The sequence below is a fragment of the Acipenser ruthenus genome, chromosome 3, assembly GCF_902713425.1.
Source record: "Acipenser ruthenus chromosome 3, fAciRut3.2 maternal haplotype, whole genome shotgun sequence".
NCBI lineage: Eukaryota > Metazoa > Chordata > Actinopteri > Acipenseriformes > Acipenseridae > Acipenser > Acipenser ruthenus.
Window position 1 is genome coordinate 33,300,043 of NC_081191.1, and position 16,219 is coordinate 33,316,261.

At 33.5% G+C, this 16,219-nt stretch overlaps 1 protein-coding gene across 1 annotated transcript; it reads right to left on the bottom strand.

The window, feature by feature from the left end:
- Positions 1-9,903: 9,903 nt before the first annotated feature.
- On the bottom strand, positions 9,904-14,603 carry irx1b (iroquois homeobox 1b). The gene is made up of 4 exons (XM_033992426.3): positions 14,114-14,603; positions 11,131-12,139; positions 10,842-10,914; positions 9,904-10,017 (listed from the first exon to the last, which is right to left on the bottom strand). Exons 1-4 carry the CDS (start codon positions 14,357-14,359, stop codon positions 9,960-9,962), a joined length of 1,386 nt encoding a protein of 461 aa, XP_033848317.3. The 5' UTR covers positions 14,360-14,603; the 3' UTR covers positions 9,904-9,959.
- Between the last annotated feature and the right edge of the window lie 1,616 nt (positions 14,604-16,219).

The following is a 16,219-nucleotide window of genomic DNA, read 5'->3' on the forward strand; positions in this document are numbered from 1 at the left end:
GGCTCAGGTTATTTCTGAATCGAACACAAAATAGTCAAAAGGTACAAAAAGACATTGAGGCGTCGGTGTACAGAACCTGGCAATGTGTGTCAGATACAAGCCTGCATTTTATTTTATTTTTGGAGATAAAAGAGTTAGCTGACCACATGCCGGACAATATTGGTGGCAGATGTGTCTACCAGATTATAGCAAGACATGTGATGGTATTTCCTAGAAGTGGGGAATGTGTATTTTTAAACTTTGATGTGAAAAGGATTGGCTACAGAAGTATGCTTTGTTCCTATATTTCACATGGCCTCAATATTGAAATGTACAGTTTACTTCTTTTTATTAAGAACACGTTTCTTTTCAGTATCTTACAGACCACAAACAAACCACTGCTTTGACTCTGTGAATGGTTTCAACTTATTTAGACTTGGTCAAGTCATGTAAATATCAACACCATGATTGTATACAGGTGCACAGCAACTATATGCTGACTAGGTACATATATGAAGGGATGTGCATGGAAAAAAGCAGGAACAGAAATATGTATATATAATTTTTTTTTTAAGTACCTAAGGCAATACAATGAAATATAATTATTGTTTTGACCAAAGTGGCTGAATTTAAACATGTTCATAGCAGAAACTATAGTATAACTTAGTGAGGAATGTGATAAACTGCATTCATGACCGATCCAAACCTTAAACATGAAAATGCTTAAAATATAAATACACAGTAATACTAATAATATAAGGAATAAACTACACCAAAGTGTGCATAATAAACCGATAATCGCATTGAGGGCTTCCGAAGGTCGAGTCATTTATCCATGTCACCAGAAGCCTGAGATAAGATTACAGGCTTTTTATTGCACACTTTGGAGTACTTTATTTGTTATAATTAGTTGTAGCCATTTACAATAGCTTGAACAACTAACACATATGACCATTTCCCTCCCCTTGTTTTTTTTAACAGTGTATACATTTATGTAAAATAAAAATAATACATTTTTTTATTTTACTATTCATTTTGCATTCAGGTTTGATCTAGTCTTTTTTTGGTATTTATATTATTCATTGAGTTTTTTTTTTTTAAATAATAATTTATAAATATCCTTTTTTTGTTTAAACATTACTTTTTAAAACAATTTAAAAAACATATTTTTTTCTTTCACTCCTTTATCCAGTATAATATTTTATGTCATCTGAATTTACATCACAGTAACATCAAATGCAATTTTAAGCTATAAAAAAGAGGCAGAAGATAACTCTTCCTGTTTAAATCATTGTTTAAATGTGATAGACAACCTTAGTATTTCAATGTGGCATCCTAGTTGAATCTGTTCTGAAGCTTTGAATTTTAAGAACAGCGATTTGATGACAAACTGCCCAGCAGTGCCTGGCAGACAAACCTGTGATATGAATAACTAAATCATTTCAATTTTTACTACACCAGTAGACAGGTGGAAAAACAGTCTAATTGATGTATCTGCATCAAACCTTTAACTGTGAATCCAACAGCTGCCACCTGCCAGTTTTAAAAAAAATTAAATTACTCTTAAAATAGCTTTAGCCCCCCCCCCCCCCCCCCCAAAAAAAAATTGAGGTCAGCTTGTGTTTGGATAAAGTTAGCATTTTCAAATAAGGTGCTATATCGGTTGTTTGGTCAGGGGTGACTCATCCAAGCAGGTGTGGATCCTAACAGCTTGATCATAATTTACACACCAGCAAACCCTTAAGGTAACTAACATCTGCTGAAGAAGCCAATAAAATGCCAAAATATGTCAACGGATGCATACTTTCTAATACAGTCCAAAATAAAATAGAAAAACAACCAAAAAAAAAGATTCTTTGCTATAACTCAAAAGAGCAGCATCTTAGTGCACTGCTTGCCTAGGATTAATAAAGATGTTAAGCAGCAGAACCATTATTCCCCCTAGCACTGCCCAGGCATCTGCTGACATTTAGTCTCAACCTTCCAAATCCTCTGCAAATATTAATACAGTCAACTCCAACAGGGGCCATCGTTTTATTGGTTAGTGGGACTCGGAGAGATTCACCACAGTGCTGAAGAATGTCGTGTAGGACTGAGGAAGAGCAACTCATTTGATATCACCTTCTGCTGCACACATGTGTTGGGAGCATCCATAAAATGGAAATTCTGTTACTCCACCACAGCTGTAGAGTGACACTTCAGATGCCTTTGCTTCCCTTTGTACAGCCTGCTGGAATAATCCCAAAACCACAGTGGCATCACATCAGAAAGAAGAAGAGGAGTCAGATTTTATTATCTGACACAGTGGAAATTTTCATGAAAAGGACAGGCTCCCAACTTGCAGCCTGCTATTTATTAAACATTGCACAAGACAATGGCAGCACACATTGGGGGTCGAATAAAGATGTATAATATGATACCTGCTTTCTTTATAATTACCTTTCAAAGGGCTACCCTTGAAAATATAGTGTACAGTAGTAAGTGTAATATGTCTGTAATGGTAATATTCTGCTACTTGACGAAGTTTTATGCAATGCTAAAGGTCACCTTTCTCATATTTTATAGTCAACGGGTGCTTATACTTGAGCTTCAGTTTTTAATGATCTACATAGTGACTGATTTCTTTAACCAGACATATTGCAAGCTTTTTGCAATCTTATTTCATATAAATCTCGTTAATCCACCCAGTAGGAACACACTTGCGAGATTAATATAGATTTAGAAGGTGGTGCTATTTAGATCTGCCATTGTTTAAATTATTAAAATAGACCTCAATGTCTTTAATGCAGAACAAGCTTATTTTATCTTTAAGGGTGTATTATTATTATTATTATTATTATTATTATTATTATTATTATTATTATTATTATTATTATTATTATTATTGGAATTAATTAATCAATTAGAAAAATATATAATGTATTTGTTTTGTAAACATATTAATTTGATTATTATTGAATGACTTAATGTTTATTTATTTTTATTTTTGAAGAAACAAGATCAGAATGATAAATCCCATGAAAACCTTTAGAACTATATAAGCAAAGCATTGAAGGTGGGCTATAACCTCTTAGAACCACTAAAACACAAACACAACCATGTTACATATTTGAGCTATTTAAAGTTTCAGAAAGGGATCTTTGTGATGTTTTCTAAAACATTTGTATATGTCGTCATATATAACTGCCTAGATGAGTAAGGTCAGCAGTCACAGCTTCCACTCACTAATAAGGGCTGTGACACTTAGTAACTAAGCCAGAAATTCACAAAATACATTTCCCATCCACTGTAGGAAGTATCTGTGTCAAGAGACTAAACGGTATAATAATATTCTTAATTAATAGTTGTGCAAAGTTGGCACCAGATATGTATTTAATCTGTATTGATAGCAGATCAGAATTTGTGCAGTACTTCTCTTAATTTTCTTGCTGCAAAATCTGTTTCCGGTGATAGTAGTCAACATGGATTGCAAGATATAGAGGTAGAAATTAACCTGCACACAAAATGGAGTCAGTTATCCCTGTTTTTTTGTTTTTTCAACACATCATCCAGCTTTAGACAGAAGAAATACACCACTGTTACTGTCAGTATTATTTTTACTGTTTACTAGGTACATGAAAACCATGGCAGACCCCCCCCTCCCCACAAGCTCTGAGATCCTACTTGAGGCATGTTTTACAGAAGCCTACCGTGCCTCTAAAGAAAGTACTGTGACCAATGTATCCATGTTATTCACACTATTGTGTTTTGAAACAAGAAGTATCAAAATGCTCAACTGAATGTGGTGTCAAGCATTTGTGGGTGTGACTACTGGACTCCCTGACTTGTTGTTCCCAGCTGGGCCAGGCTATTGTGTAGGTATTCAGCTAATGCACTCGTGAAACTAGATAAATGGATTAGTGGATCAGAGACCCCAGCGGCTCCTTCAAAAGGAACACAGCAGCCTGCAAAAAAGACTGACATTTGTATACTGGGGCAGAGGGTGTGTGAATGCTCTACCTCTGCCAATAGGACAAGACAGTGATAAACTTTCTTCAGTGGCCACCTCACTTTTTGGTACAATTCTATAAAAAATTAATGGATTGTCTCATTGTGGCAGAACTGTAGGCAGCATGGGGAAAACACCACTTGTCCACCAACAAAGGACAAGGTATTGTGTGGGGCCAACAACCCATGACAAAACCTATAATTGGCTATGGGTTAACAATAACTCCTAAATTTACATAATGTACAGCCCTGTGTTAAACTTGGCAGATCTCGCTTCTGTCATGTATTATAAACAGACCCCAAGCAGGACTCATATTTGCAGTTAATAAAAAGAAGGGAAAAGATAATGCTATAATATTTCATGTTTCATTATATATAAGGCCTTTTCATTTTATGCTAAACAAATAAATGTAAATTATTTAAATTCAATTAAATGACTTAAGGTCGCCACACACCGGGCGCAATACGATTGGTCCTGCGAATAAAAGGTACTTTCGCTGCAACACTACCTGTCACACCGTGGCGATATGCGCGCGCAATGGGATAGGCAACGCTCATCTGATTGTATCATCAGCTGGAAAAAAAAAATTACACGTATGATAGTCATGTTGTACAGCTAATAAAAATGTAGAACATACTATAGCTTTTCAGAATACTTATTTCAGTAAAGGTAAACGAATCATACACACCAGCTATATCCAGTTCCCTGGAAATGGACCGCCAGATGTTCTCCCTCATTGTCATATCTTTATAATTTGGTGTACTTTGTTGTACAGCTACGGGTATTCTGATACTCTAATAATTATCTTTTCTTCTGCCATCGTTTACAGAAGGTATGCAAAGGAAGCTGTTCCTCATTGGTCAGTTCCTATTTGTTTCGCATTGCTTCAGTGTCGCTTCAGTGTCTCCCATCGCATCGCAGGCAGTGTGAACGGCTCGTATCAAAAACACATGTTTTTTTTTTTTTTTTTTTTGTCATGGTGCGGTATGTCGTACGACACATTCGCTTGTCGCATCGCATCCGGTGTGTAGAGGACTTTAACCTAGACAAATGTATCCATCTTGTACACTACACTGCAGTTAAATGTTGCAGCCAGATCACTTTTGTAATAATGTAATTTATTCATATATACCATAACAGTATATTCATTTGTTTAAAAACAAAATATGAGTAAAGCCTAGATTTAGATTAAAAAAAAAAAAAAAAACTTGAACAGATTACAAAGGGTGCCTTATTAAAATATCCCCACTGTTTTCATTTTCCAACTGTGAAATCGTCTATAAACATTGTCTAATTTGTGCTGACGTGTTAAAATAAAGAAGACATCATTTCTCAACCCAGTTCAAGAACACTATTTAGAATAAATATTGCACATAGATGCATTTTTTAACTAGCCTACAGTATAACTACCACTGTTTTACAGAACTTAATTGCAGTATGTGTTCCGATAAACATGGCTATTTATTTTAAGAATCTCGCACAATTTAAAAATGTAGTAATAAATCTCATAATATTAAAGGACTGGGATGCTATTTTAAATGGAACTACAATGTAAATTTACCAGACCCTTTTTGGCATTGCCAAAAAAAAGCTGCCTGGATCTCCTAAATAATAATAATAATAATAATAATAATAATAATAATAATAATAATAATAATAATAATAATAAATAAAAGAGGCTTACATGCAGAGTTGGTTTTCTTTAACACTTGCAAGGTTGTTCCATGTATTATTTACTTTCACCTTTTCTTTTATTTCTTTTTATTTCTTCCTGTCTGGTCCCTTAGTACCAATATACTTACCTCAGACCACATATTTATTGTTCTTTTAGCTCATATTCTCCCCTGTTCATTAAGCCCTTATATTCTTCCATACTCAAGTATGTGTAATTGGTTTCCCCTTTTAGACCTTCAAATCTTTTTATCATGTGTTTCTCAGTTGCTTTTTCTTCATGTCAGTTCCCCCTTTTTTCTTCCCATCTCTGTCCCTCAGGTAATGTGGGAATATTGCTGGAAGTGACAGCCTAATTATAGGTTCCAACCCTATTTATTACTCATTAGACAATTCACTGTACATCCACTGCTAAATGAATAATTTTGTATATATTAGGGAATCACAATATTATGGCCTCCAGCTAAAGCCTCTACTAACCTCAAGCTGGTTTGCTACAAAAGAAATGAATGTGACACCAGGAGGTTCTTTTTTAAAAATTTTGTTCAGACATGCATGCTCATGGGAAAATATGATTTTTTTTTTAATAGCAAGAAAAAGAAAATGTAATTTGTACACCTGCATTAATTTCAGTGAAGCGACCCTGTTTTGTCTCTTAATGGAATTCGCTGCATTTTAAGCTAATAGAGTTTGCTGCTTTATTAATAACCAGTCATAGGTTCTTTAAATAAGAGCTTGTTCAACATTTTAATGTCGGGCTGTGACTGCACACCGCAGGGATTTTTTTTTTTTTTATAAAGAGTCATTTACAAGGACGATTGTAACTTTATAGTGCATGATTCATGGCGTGGCTGTACTCTGAGCCATGGTGTATATTACATTAATCAGTGTCAGGACTCTAAAACTGGAGAGATGAATATGAATTATTATTCTTGTTTGTACAGAAGATATATGTACATGTGAATAATTAACTAGTGCTTGGTAAACAACCTGGATTGAGATCTGGAGAACACTGTTTATTCTTCATGGGACCCCAACAATAATGCAGAATAGATATTCCTTTATAAATGATAACATTTACAAAGAAGACATCTTTTTCAATAATCAACTTGTTAAAAGGGTGACATTTATTCCGCTGAAAATGTGCTAAATATGCTACGCTCGGTATGGGTTAAATAAGTCTGAACAATACTAAAAAAAAAAAAGAAAAAAATCGTTTTTCATAGTTTCGTAATAATTTGCTGATTGAAGTAAGTTTTAATATAAGCTTGTGTCGTCAAGTCTGACAGTGCGTCTGGAAGAACACAAATATAAATACTCTCTTTGCTTTCCTTTGAACAAAAAATGAAGTAATATATGTTCCTACGAATTATATATTTATTAAAAGCTTGTTTCAATAACTCTTAAACGATTTAAACAGTTAAACACTTCAGTGTAATGTTTCTTTCCGTTTAACTCCTCGTTTCCACCAAAGCGAGTATTTTAAATTAAGAAATGTTTTTCCTGAAGTCTGTTTTTGAATAATAATAATGTTAGTAAAATAAAACATAGGATGTCTGAAATGTCTGTTTTAAATTAATGTTGTGGTATTTTCTCGTCTTGCGAGCTTCTGGTTACGTTTTCTCACGTAGAATATGCATTTGTATTTGTATTTCTGTTAGAACCGCATTTCTATTTTTCTACTGTCTAGGTTATGCGTTTATGAAACACCGAACAACACATATTTACAAACAGCGTAATTTATGGAGAACGTATTACAGGGGCAAATTACAGTATTATATCATAAACATACAAATATGCGTAACAAATATCAGAATAAGAATAAAAGAGTAGGTCTACCTACTTTTTTTCAAGTATTATTATTTTAACTACAACACGCTAATTTTGACAATACACTGTCCAAAACGCAGAGCTACGCAGGAGTTTTTGTTAGAGATATATTTAAAATTACACAATAAGAGACATGTAGGCAACGGTGTGGAAATGCATAGTTTCGTTTCAGCAGGCAAAATCTATTTGAACTCTTATTTGTTAACATTTTCAGCGAACTGTTATGTGTTTAGATTTAAAATAATAATAATAATAATAATAATAATAATAATAATAATAATAATAATAATAATAATAATAAAAATAAATAAATAAATACATACATGCAATTTACAAAGAAGTGGGTATACAGACATTTATGCTATTGTACATTATGTAAAACAACGCCATAAGGATATTTATGTATTAAAAAAACGTATTTACAAAATTATGTTATTTATTAGCCTACCTAAAGTATTACTCAAACGAAAGTTGGTTAATCGGTAGTATTTCTTCCACAACACTAGAAATAGAGACATTTCAGTTTGTTTTATTTTTTATGTTCCCTTCTGTTTAAATAAATAAACAAATAAATAAATAAATACATTTTTGGATAGTTTTGGACTGAATTCATGCCGTTCTAATGTTTTGTTTTATTTACACCATACAATTCTGATCCAATTCCAGTCAACCTCTTTCTTCATTGCAAGTGCATATGCACATGTGTCTTTAGAGGGCGCTGCAATCCTATCAAAAAGTTAAATGCATTTAATTGTGGCACTTGTTTAAGTTTGTTTGTTATAATCCTCACTCCGCCGACCACCCATCCCCTCCCCCCCACAACACACACACACACAAAAAGGGTTGATCACGTTATTAAAATTGAAATGTATTTCCAAACAGTTTTTACATATTTATATATAATTGTATACTTGTATTCGAAGTTTAAAAAAAAAATATTTGACCTCGAAAGGTGCATGGTCCCTGCTTAAAAAAAATAAATATATAATACGAAGATATTCTGGTATTTGGTACGAGCCGTTTGTTTAAAAATAATGTCCTAAGTTAGCCCACTACTAACGCATGCATGGCGAGAGTCCCTGTAGATGTTATTCATCCAATAGCCTAATCAATAGTGTGACTCTTGATGTCTTTATATATTAATATTTTTCTTATATACTAATATACTTCCTTGTTTCCGACAAGTGATAGTTTAGCATTTGATTCTGTTTGGATAGGGCGTCCCCACATTATTTCTTAATGACTTTACCAGCTGCTTCTGTCCATTTTCTGTCACCAACAACCATCTGGCATCTTATTAGCAGCTCAATGCTCCTATAGTGTTCTCATTTAGCAAAGGAAAACAGATTCAAATAGTAAGAGATGAATAACGAATTAGCGATAAACCTCGTGGTTTTACAACAGAAGACATAATTTACATCCTACAGTATTGACAATTCTAATTTGTAAAAGTGGCTAGATTCTTAAAAGTATTAGAAAATACCTTGCAGTTTTCTTGAGAAACAATACAGGCTTATATAATGTGTTTTTTTGTTTTTGTTTTTGTTTTTATGTATATAGATCTCATTGTTGAGCGGCACTCCTATATATATATATATATATATATATATATATATATATATATATATATGTGGGGTGGGTGGGGGTGGGGTGGGGGGGAATGCGGGTGTGTGTGTGTCTGTAGGCATTATAATTTAACTACGGTTGGAATAATAATAATAATAATAATAATAATAATAATAATAATAATAATAATAGATGTATGTATATATACTTTGAGAAAATGTATGCCCAGATTATTATTATAATATATATTTAGAAAATGTATAGTATAATTTATGTCAAAATAAGTTTTAATAGAAATTCCCTAAAAATCCTAAATAATATTTTCTAAAATGGGCAAAACATTGAAACACTACTTACCCCATTTAAAAAGACAAAGTTTAAATGACAGAAAATGTTAGATATGCACATTAATAATCGTATTTGAATATATATATATTTTTTTCTTTTTTTAGTTAATGTTTATACCTTGTTTAGGAAACGGACAAATCATTTTAGTTTTTAAACAAATAGGAAAGAAATAAAGAAACAAAGACACATCTTAAACCATAAACGATGAACACCAAAACAAAATATAAAATGCCAGTGTGTCTATAATTTTATTTAGTTTATTAGACAAAAATATATGATTTGGACAAGTTCTGTCGACGCGCTATTTACAATTGTAGATCACCCTATATACAGAAATAAAAACACATTAACACAGGAAAGGCATTTACCAAATAATCAAAAAAAAAAAACAACATTTGATTAACAAGAGCTGTGATTACAGTACAATGAAAAGGGTTGTCATGTTGATTCAATGGTTCCTCAACGGGTTGGTGCTACAGTGATGGTGGGGTGATTTATTTTATTTTCAGTCCTTATCACTGTTTTTTTTTTAAATAAATTTTTATTCTCTGTTTTTCCCACAAAAAAAAAATCTTGATCAGGCCGAAGAAAGAGCTGTTAAAACCCGTTGTGTTGCCTCTTGTTGATTCCTGGGACTAAAAATGACAACAAAAGGAAAACGTTTACAATCACAGTATATAACTTCAGTATGCATGTTGAATAAAACTTTAAAAAAAAATTGTTGCCTTAATATATTGTAGGCTAAACAACAACATGTTATGATATACACAATTAAGTGCAAATGATGTTCGCATGTATGTATAACAACTGTATAATTCAATATTGCACAAATTCCCTCACACAACATAATAAGCCTACAGAAAGCATATTGTTAGATACAGTTAGATAGCAAGCAGGACATAAAACAACAATGTCTAAACCATTAGGCTGTAAATTGTAATAAACGTATGAGGAAGTACACCTCCACATTGTGTAGACCAGTCCCTAGGGCTACGTGCTTGACTGCGACCCGAATTCGACGAGCGCAGGCCATAGAGTCTGGTTTACTTGGTGATTGGGTAAGTAGTTACCCTCCAGGGGGAAGAAATAAACGGGGGATTATTGCAGGTCTGTCAGCAAAATGCTCTACTAGCTCCTAATCGAGAGCAGACCTTGACAACCACTGTCCTGGGGGAGCCAGGGGGTATTTCAGGCCCACATTTCCCAGAAGAAGTCACTCTTGTACCAACAATGTATCCCAAACACAATGTATACATTTAGGGGGTAAACCTCAACTACACACATACAGCTGCAGCACTGATATAAATAAACCTTGAAGTGTAAGTTTATCTAAGGTGATTAATAAAACATGTGAAAACTATTAGACCATAAGTTCTGTTTAACAAATAGACCACTTAAATTTATATCCAGACACACAAATGCCCCTAAGCAAGATAAATGTCTTAAAAAGATAGCTTACCTGTCGTGGGTGGGTTGAAATGGCGATTTTAATGGCTGTGTTGGAGATTCAGTACGTAGAACACTTTCCTGTTCTGAAAAATAAATAAAATATAAATATATGTTACAAATGCATTCAAATAGCCAACATTCCACATAACACACAATGTTAAAACATATCTGCAATCACATATTCCCAATTTCATCCTGCATAATACCTCAGAATTATTGAATGTTTTCTCTAGGTTGGGGAAAGGGACTATGGAAGTTTAATGCTCCTATATATTAATCAGTATAATAGCAAAACATACCTATGTGTTTCAGACTGGAGCTCTCTGAAGACTTGTCGTTGCTCAGTGATGCCATAGTTGATGTGACTACCGAAGTTTGTTGCTGCTGGGAATGAAGATGGTGATTATGGTGATGGTGATGTTGATTTACTCCCAGAAAAGACCTCACATTTAACAGGGAATTTTGGCTCAGGAAAGCACCATTTGTCCAATTGTGGAACTTCCCAATCTGGCAAGTGTATAGTCCATGGTTAGGGAGAAAAGCTGGATGTTGGATCTGGGGTGAGGAATGGCTGGATGGTGCAGAAGGCGACAAGGGCTTTTGAGAACTATCAGGGCTGGTGGCAGTCTCTGCTAAGGACCAGATCTTAGGTTTGTTGTTTGATGGCATTTGGAAATTGCCCTGCCCGATAGGAGATATCACCCTTGTGTTATTGCTTTCAGATGGCTCTTTGACCACTGGCATATCTTTGGACTTATCATATCTTACAGGTGCCTGCACAGTCAAATCTTGTTTTTTCTCCATACTCTCCACCAACTCCCCATGATCCCTGCTTTCCAATTTCTCCTCATCCTCTTCATTGCTTTGCTCCCCATCGTTCTCATCAATCTTGTCGATGTCTATGCTCTCCAAGTCAATTTCTTCATCATCTTCATTCTTTTCAACATCACCCTCATTATCACTTCCAAAGATGTTGCCATCCTCGTCGTCTTTGTCCCTGGCACCCCAGGTAACCTTGTTCTCCTTCTTGAGCCTTCTCCTGGCATTGGCGAACCAGGTGGAGACCTGAGTCAGGGTCATCTTGGTGATGATGGCCAGCATAATCTTTTCTCCTTTGGTGGGGTATGGGTTTTTCCTGTGTTCGTTGAGCCAGGCCTTGAGGGTGCTCGTGCTCTCCCTGGTGGCATTCTTGGGTCTGGCAGGGTCCCCATACTGGAACTGTCCATAAGGGTAAAAGGCCGGGGAAGTGTGGGCAGCAAATGTGGCAGGATGAACACCAGGGTTGTCCTTCAGTTCGTATTGGGAGCCCTATGAATAGAATGGAAAGAAAATAAATAATTAATAAATAATTATTGATATCATACCATCAGTACAAATTTGCTAGGTTATGAAGGCCTGCATGTTGTATTTCCCCAAGTCTTTATCATTATGAACTGTTGTACAAAATGTCGTGCTTCTTATGCATATTAGCTGCATACAGCTTTGTACAGCAATCAATATAAATAAGAAATAATATACAGAACAAAACATAAAGTAAGCCCATAATCCAAAAAAGAAAGTTGCAATAATAAACGTAAGGCATTTATTATACTATTGTAAAATGGTATTATTTAACTACTATTGGTATAATAATAATAATAATAATAATAATAATAATAATAATAATAATAATAATAATAATAATAATAATAATAAACTGGTAATAATCCTGTAAAATGTATAAACTGGTTTTGAGTTCTCAAAAGTTTTTTTTTTTTTTTTTTTTTTTTTATTACGCCAGACTATATCATTTATAATCTTCACAGTAACTTCGATAAATCATGACAAATCCAAAGATGTAAACTCTCCATGGTGCAATCAATATTATTTTAATCACCTGTAGTAAAACACAGCAAGTCAAATTATATCATCAGGTGCTTTAACAAATAACATTTTATCTATCTAACAAACCAGGCCTCATCATCATATGACATTAATTGCAGGACATATACTTTACAGGAAATATTCAATGTAACCGTTTTTTACCTTAAAACAGTGAACAAAATGCGTCTGTTTATGTGTCTATTTGTTTAATCGTTCTGTTGTGAAATGAAAGATTTTTTTAACCAAGTAAATGTTTCTTTTTACGAAATAGGGGGTTTATGTGAAGTGGACCAAATATTCTAAATGTTATTGGTATGCGTTTATAAGATCATTAACTATTTGTTTAAAATAGGTAGCCTATATATTAAGTGATGAATTTATACATTGAAGACTTTAAGTTGACTGCAGGTATATTATCGTCAGTGTAACTACACAAAAAAGGAAACGGGTAAAGTACCCTTGCATATCTAAAAAAAACGAAACATTTTCAAACTTTCAAACAGATTAAAAAACAAATGATTTGTTATAATGTATTATATGTAAAAGCTTTTGCGTGAAGTCAACATTTTTCGAAAATGATGCGTTTTATTAAAATTTATATAATCGTTTAATATATTTTTTCCTCAAAAAAAGACAAACAAGAAAATATATATTTTGTGATCTTTTTAAACTTAAACATTATAACATTTAATACTGCAGTAAAAAAATGCAAAATCAAAATGGCAGGATATTTTAATACCGCAAATGTGTGTGTAATATACATATCCTGCGTTTGTTGGGTTTACAATTAAAATACAACATTTCTAAATAATTAATTACAATAATGAATATATAGTTGTATCTTAACACACATGTTGTCTAAAAACCAATATGCTATTAAAACGATTATGTTTGGTTTATTTTTACTCAATAAAAGCGCTGCCCTATTGCAATTTTAAGCAACATGTCTATTATTATTATTATTATTATTATTATTATTATTATTATTATTATTATTATTATTATTATTATTATTTAAATACAGCCTTGTACATATGCTATATATTTATCTTAATTTATTATTAAACAAAATGTATTTCAGGTATGCCGTTAACAACAACACAAAGCCGCCAACTTTATAGAAAAGTAATACTTTCGACGGCTTTTTCAATATAGAGACAAAGTGTTAAGCGCGAATAAAGCACATTGAGATAAAACCTTCCAAAGTAAACTTTCATGTCAATCTGATTCAAGTTTCCTTATCCTTTTCTATGTTTTCAAAATCTAGTTATCTATTTATTTTCTTCATAATTTTGTAGCATGATGTTTGCATACGTAAGGTTCTATATATTGATACATATTTTTCATTTCAGTTCAATATTATGTCTATGGTAAGTCAATACAAACATGTCTTCGTGAAAAAAAAATACAAGAACTTACCATTTGAGAGAAGAGAGCCAGATCGGCACTGGTGTAAGGAAGAAAAGCGCTGTAGTTGTGCGCTGCGTAAGGGTTTGCGTACATGCCCAGCATTGAAGTGACAGCAGTGGCTGTGGCAGAAGGACTTGCCCCGATTTCAGCGCTTCCTCCACGTACAGAGGCACTCAGAACTCCCGGCCGTTCGCCTCCATACATTGCCTGGGTGGCACTTAAATATTGAGGGTAGCCCAACTGGGGAAAAGACATCTCCTGGACCAGATCTGATACAAAGTCACAGGAAAAAAAAAAAAACGAAAAAAAAAAAACACACACACACACAGAGCAAAAAATAATCAAGAAGACAGACTGTAAGTGCACAAGCACGGGAACACGAAACAATATAGCTTTTGCTCTTCTGATATCTTAGCGTCCTTCTTTTGCAGCAAGTCCCTTGGATGTGATCTGATCAACAATTGAGCTCCAACTGATGTGTCTGCCCCTAGGTCCTGGACTGATCTCTCAGATACAATTTGAAGTTGATGCTTTGATTGGCACTCCACTTGAGCTGTAGCCCCTCCTTGTTTAGAGCATGTGGCTTGAGCATTGGCTGAGACCACTTTTTGTGTTTTCTGTATTATATGTTAAATGTTTGGCATTCGATTCTATTCACTGTAGCCCTCAATGGTGTATGACAACCTGTCGACATGATTTTACAGCTGCCCAACATTGGGGCTATAAACTTGATAGCTGTGCCTTTTAATTATTCCTGATTTTCAACACCATGTAAAAAAAAAAAAAAAAAAAAAAAATACATCTATAAAGTAGTTGTATGACTGTGTGTGTGCCTGTGTGTCTATATATATATATATATATATATATATATATATATATATATATATATATATATATATATATATATATATGAACCAGAATATGTCTTTGTTTTTGACCATATTGTCTATATAGGGTCTTAAATGCTAACATTCAGTGACAAACTGTACGTTTAAGACAGACCACTATACATTCCATGAATTCCACAATTATCAAATATAATACATCAATATTTACTGTCAATTTTAATAATTTGTGGATTTTAGCTTGTGGTTGATAATTAAACAATTTATAGTAGCAACGGTTTCTGAAAATTTACCCAAAACAGATTAGCCTAATAATTAACAGGAACAGATAACTTATGTTGATTATCATTGTATAATGGAAACCAAATGACAAAATACATATTTTTTTCAACTGATTCTGATGTCAAATTATCCAGGGAATTAACAGTTTTAAAAGGGCAAAAAATAAAGAGTAATATCCCTTGACAAACCTAAATATGTATTTTAAAAGAGTATGGGGTATTATTATTAATTATAATCACACAATGAAAATAAGAAAGAACGGAAAATAAAGGTAATGTTTTAAACAGTTATTACCCGCAGTCGTTGCTTATCCTATTATCTGTTGTTCAAGAGACATGCCCCAATGTTAAAAACATACTCGGAATAGTGGCGTATTTAATGACTGAAAGAATAATTCAGTTAAAAACCAAATGAAAACCCAAATAGCACGAGTACTCTAACACGTGCATCATTAATATCCTGTGGTCTAACAGTTCAACGTTTTGATTTCAGACCTGCGGTTATTGCAGCACTTTCACGACAAATGCAAGTTGGCACTGAGCAGCATCACTTCTTTTTGTTCTAGGCATGCCCATCCCGTGCATGCGTGATATCCCTCCCTTGACTTGATTTCATTTCGACAAATGTTGTAACAATACTGCTTACAATATTTAAGATAAGTTAATTTAAACATACTCTATTTTTCTTATGTGGAGTCCTGGGGATTTCTCAAAATTATTATTATTATTAGGCTATTATTATTATTTTAATTGGGATTTTCCCCATGCTCTTAAAACTAATTCTAATCACACTTCAGGAAACCGATCCCTCGTGACCTTTGTGATACGTGTTCCCTATTTCTATTGAAAAGAAAACCCAGTTCTTAGTTAATAATCCAACTGCAACTGAACTATACCTACTCAAACAAAAGTAGGCTACTAGTTTGCTCAAGCAAATTTACATATAAAACTAGACAATGTTTTGTAAACCCAAGTGTCTGAGGATAAAT

Excerpts from the sequence above, each read along its gene's own strand:
- irx1b (XM_033992426.3), bottom strand. The coding sequence starts at position 14,359 with ATGTCTTTTCCCCAGTTGGGCTACCCTCAATATTTAAGTGCCACCCAG. Across the intron at positions 12,140-14,113 it reads TGGCTCTCTTCTCTCAAATG|GGCTCCCAATACGAACTGAA; the intron begins GTAAGTTCTTGT and ends TTCTATTCATAG. Across the intron at positions 10,915-11,130 it reads CTCCAGTCTGAAACACATAG|AACAGGAAAGTGTTCTACGT; the intron begins GTATGTTTTGCT and ends TTTATTTTTCAG.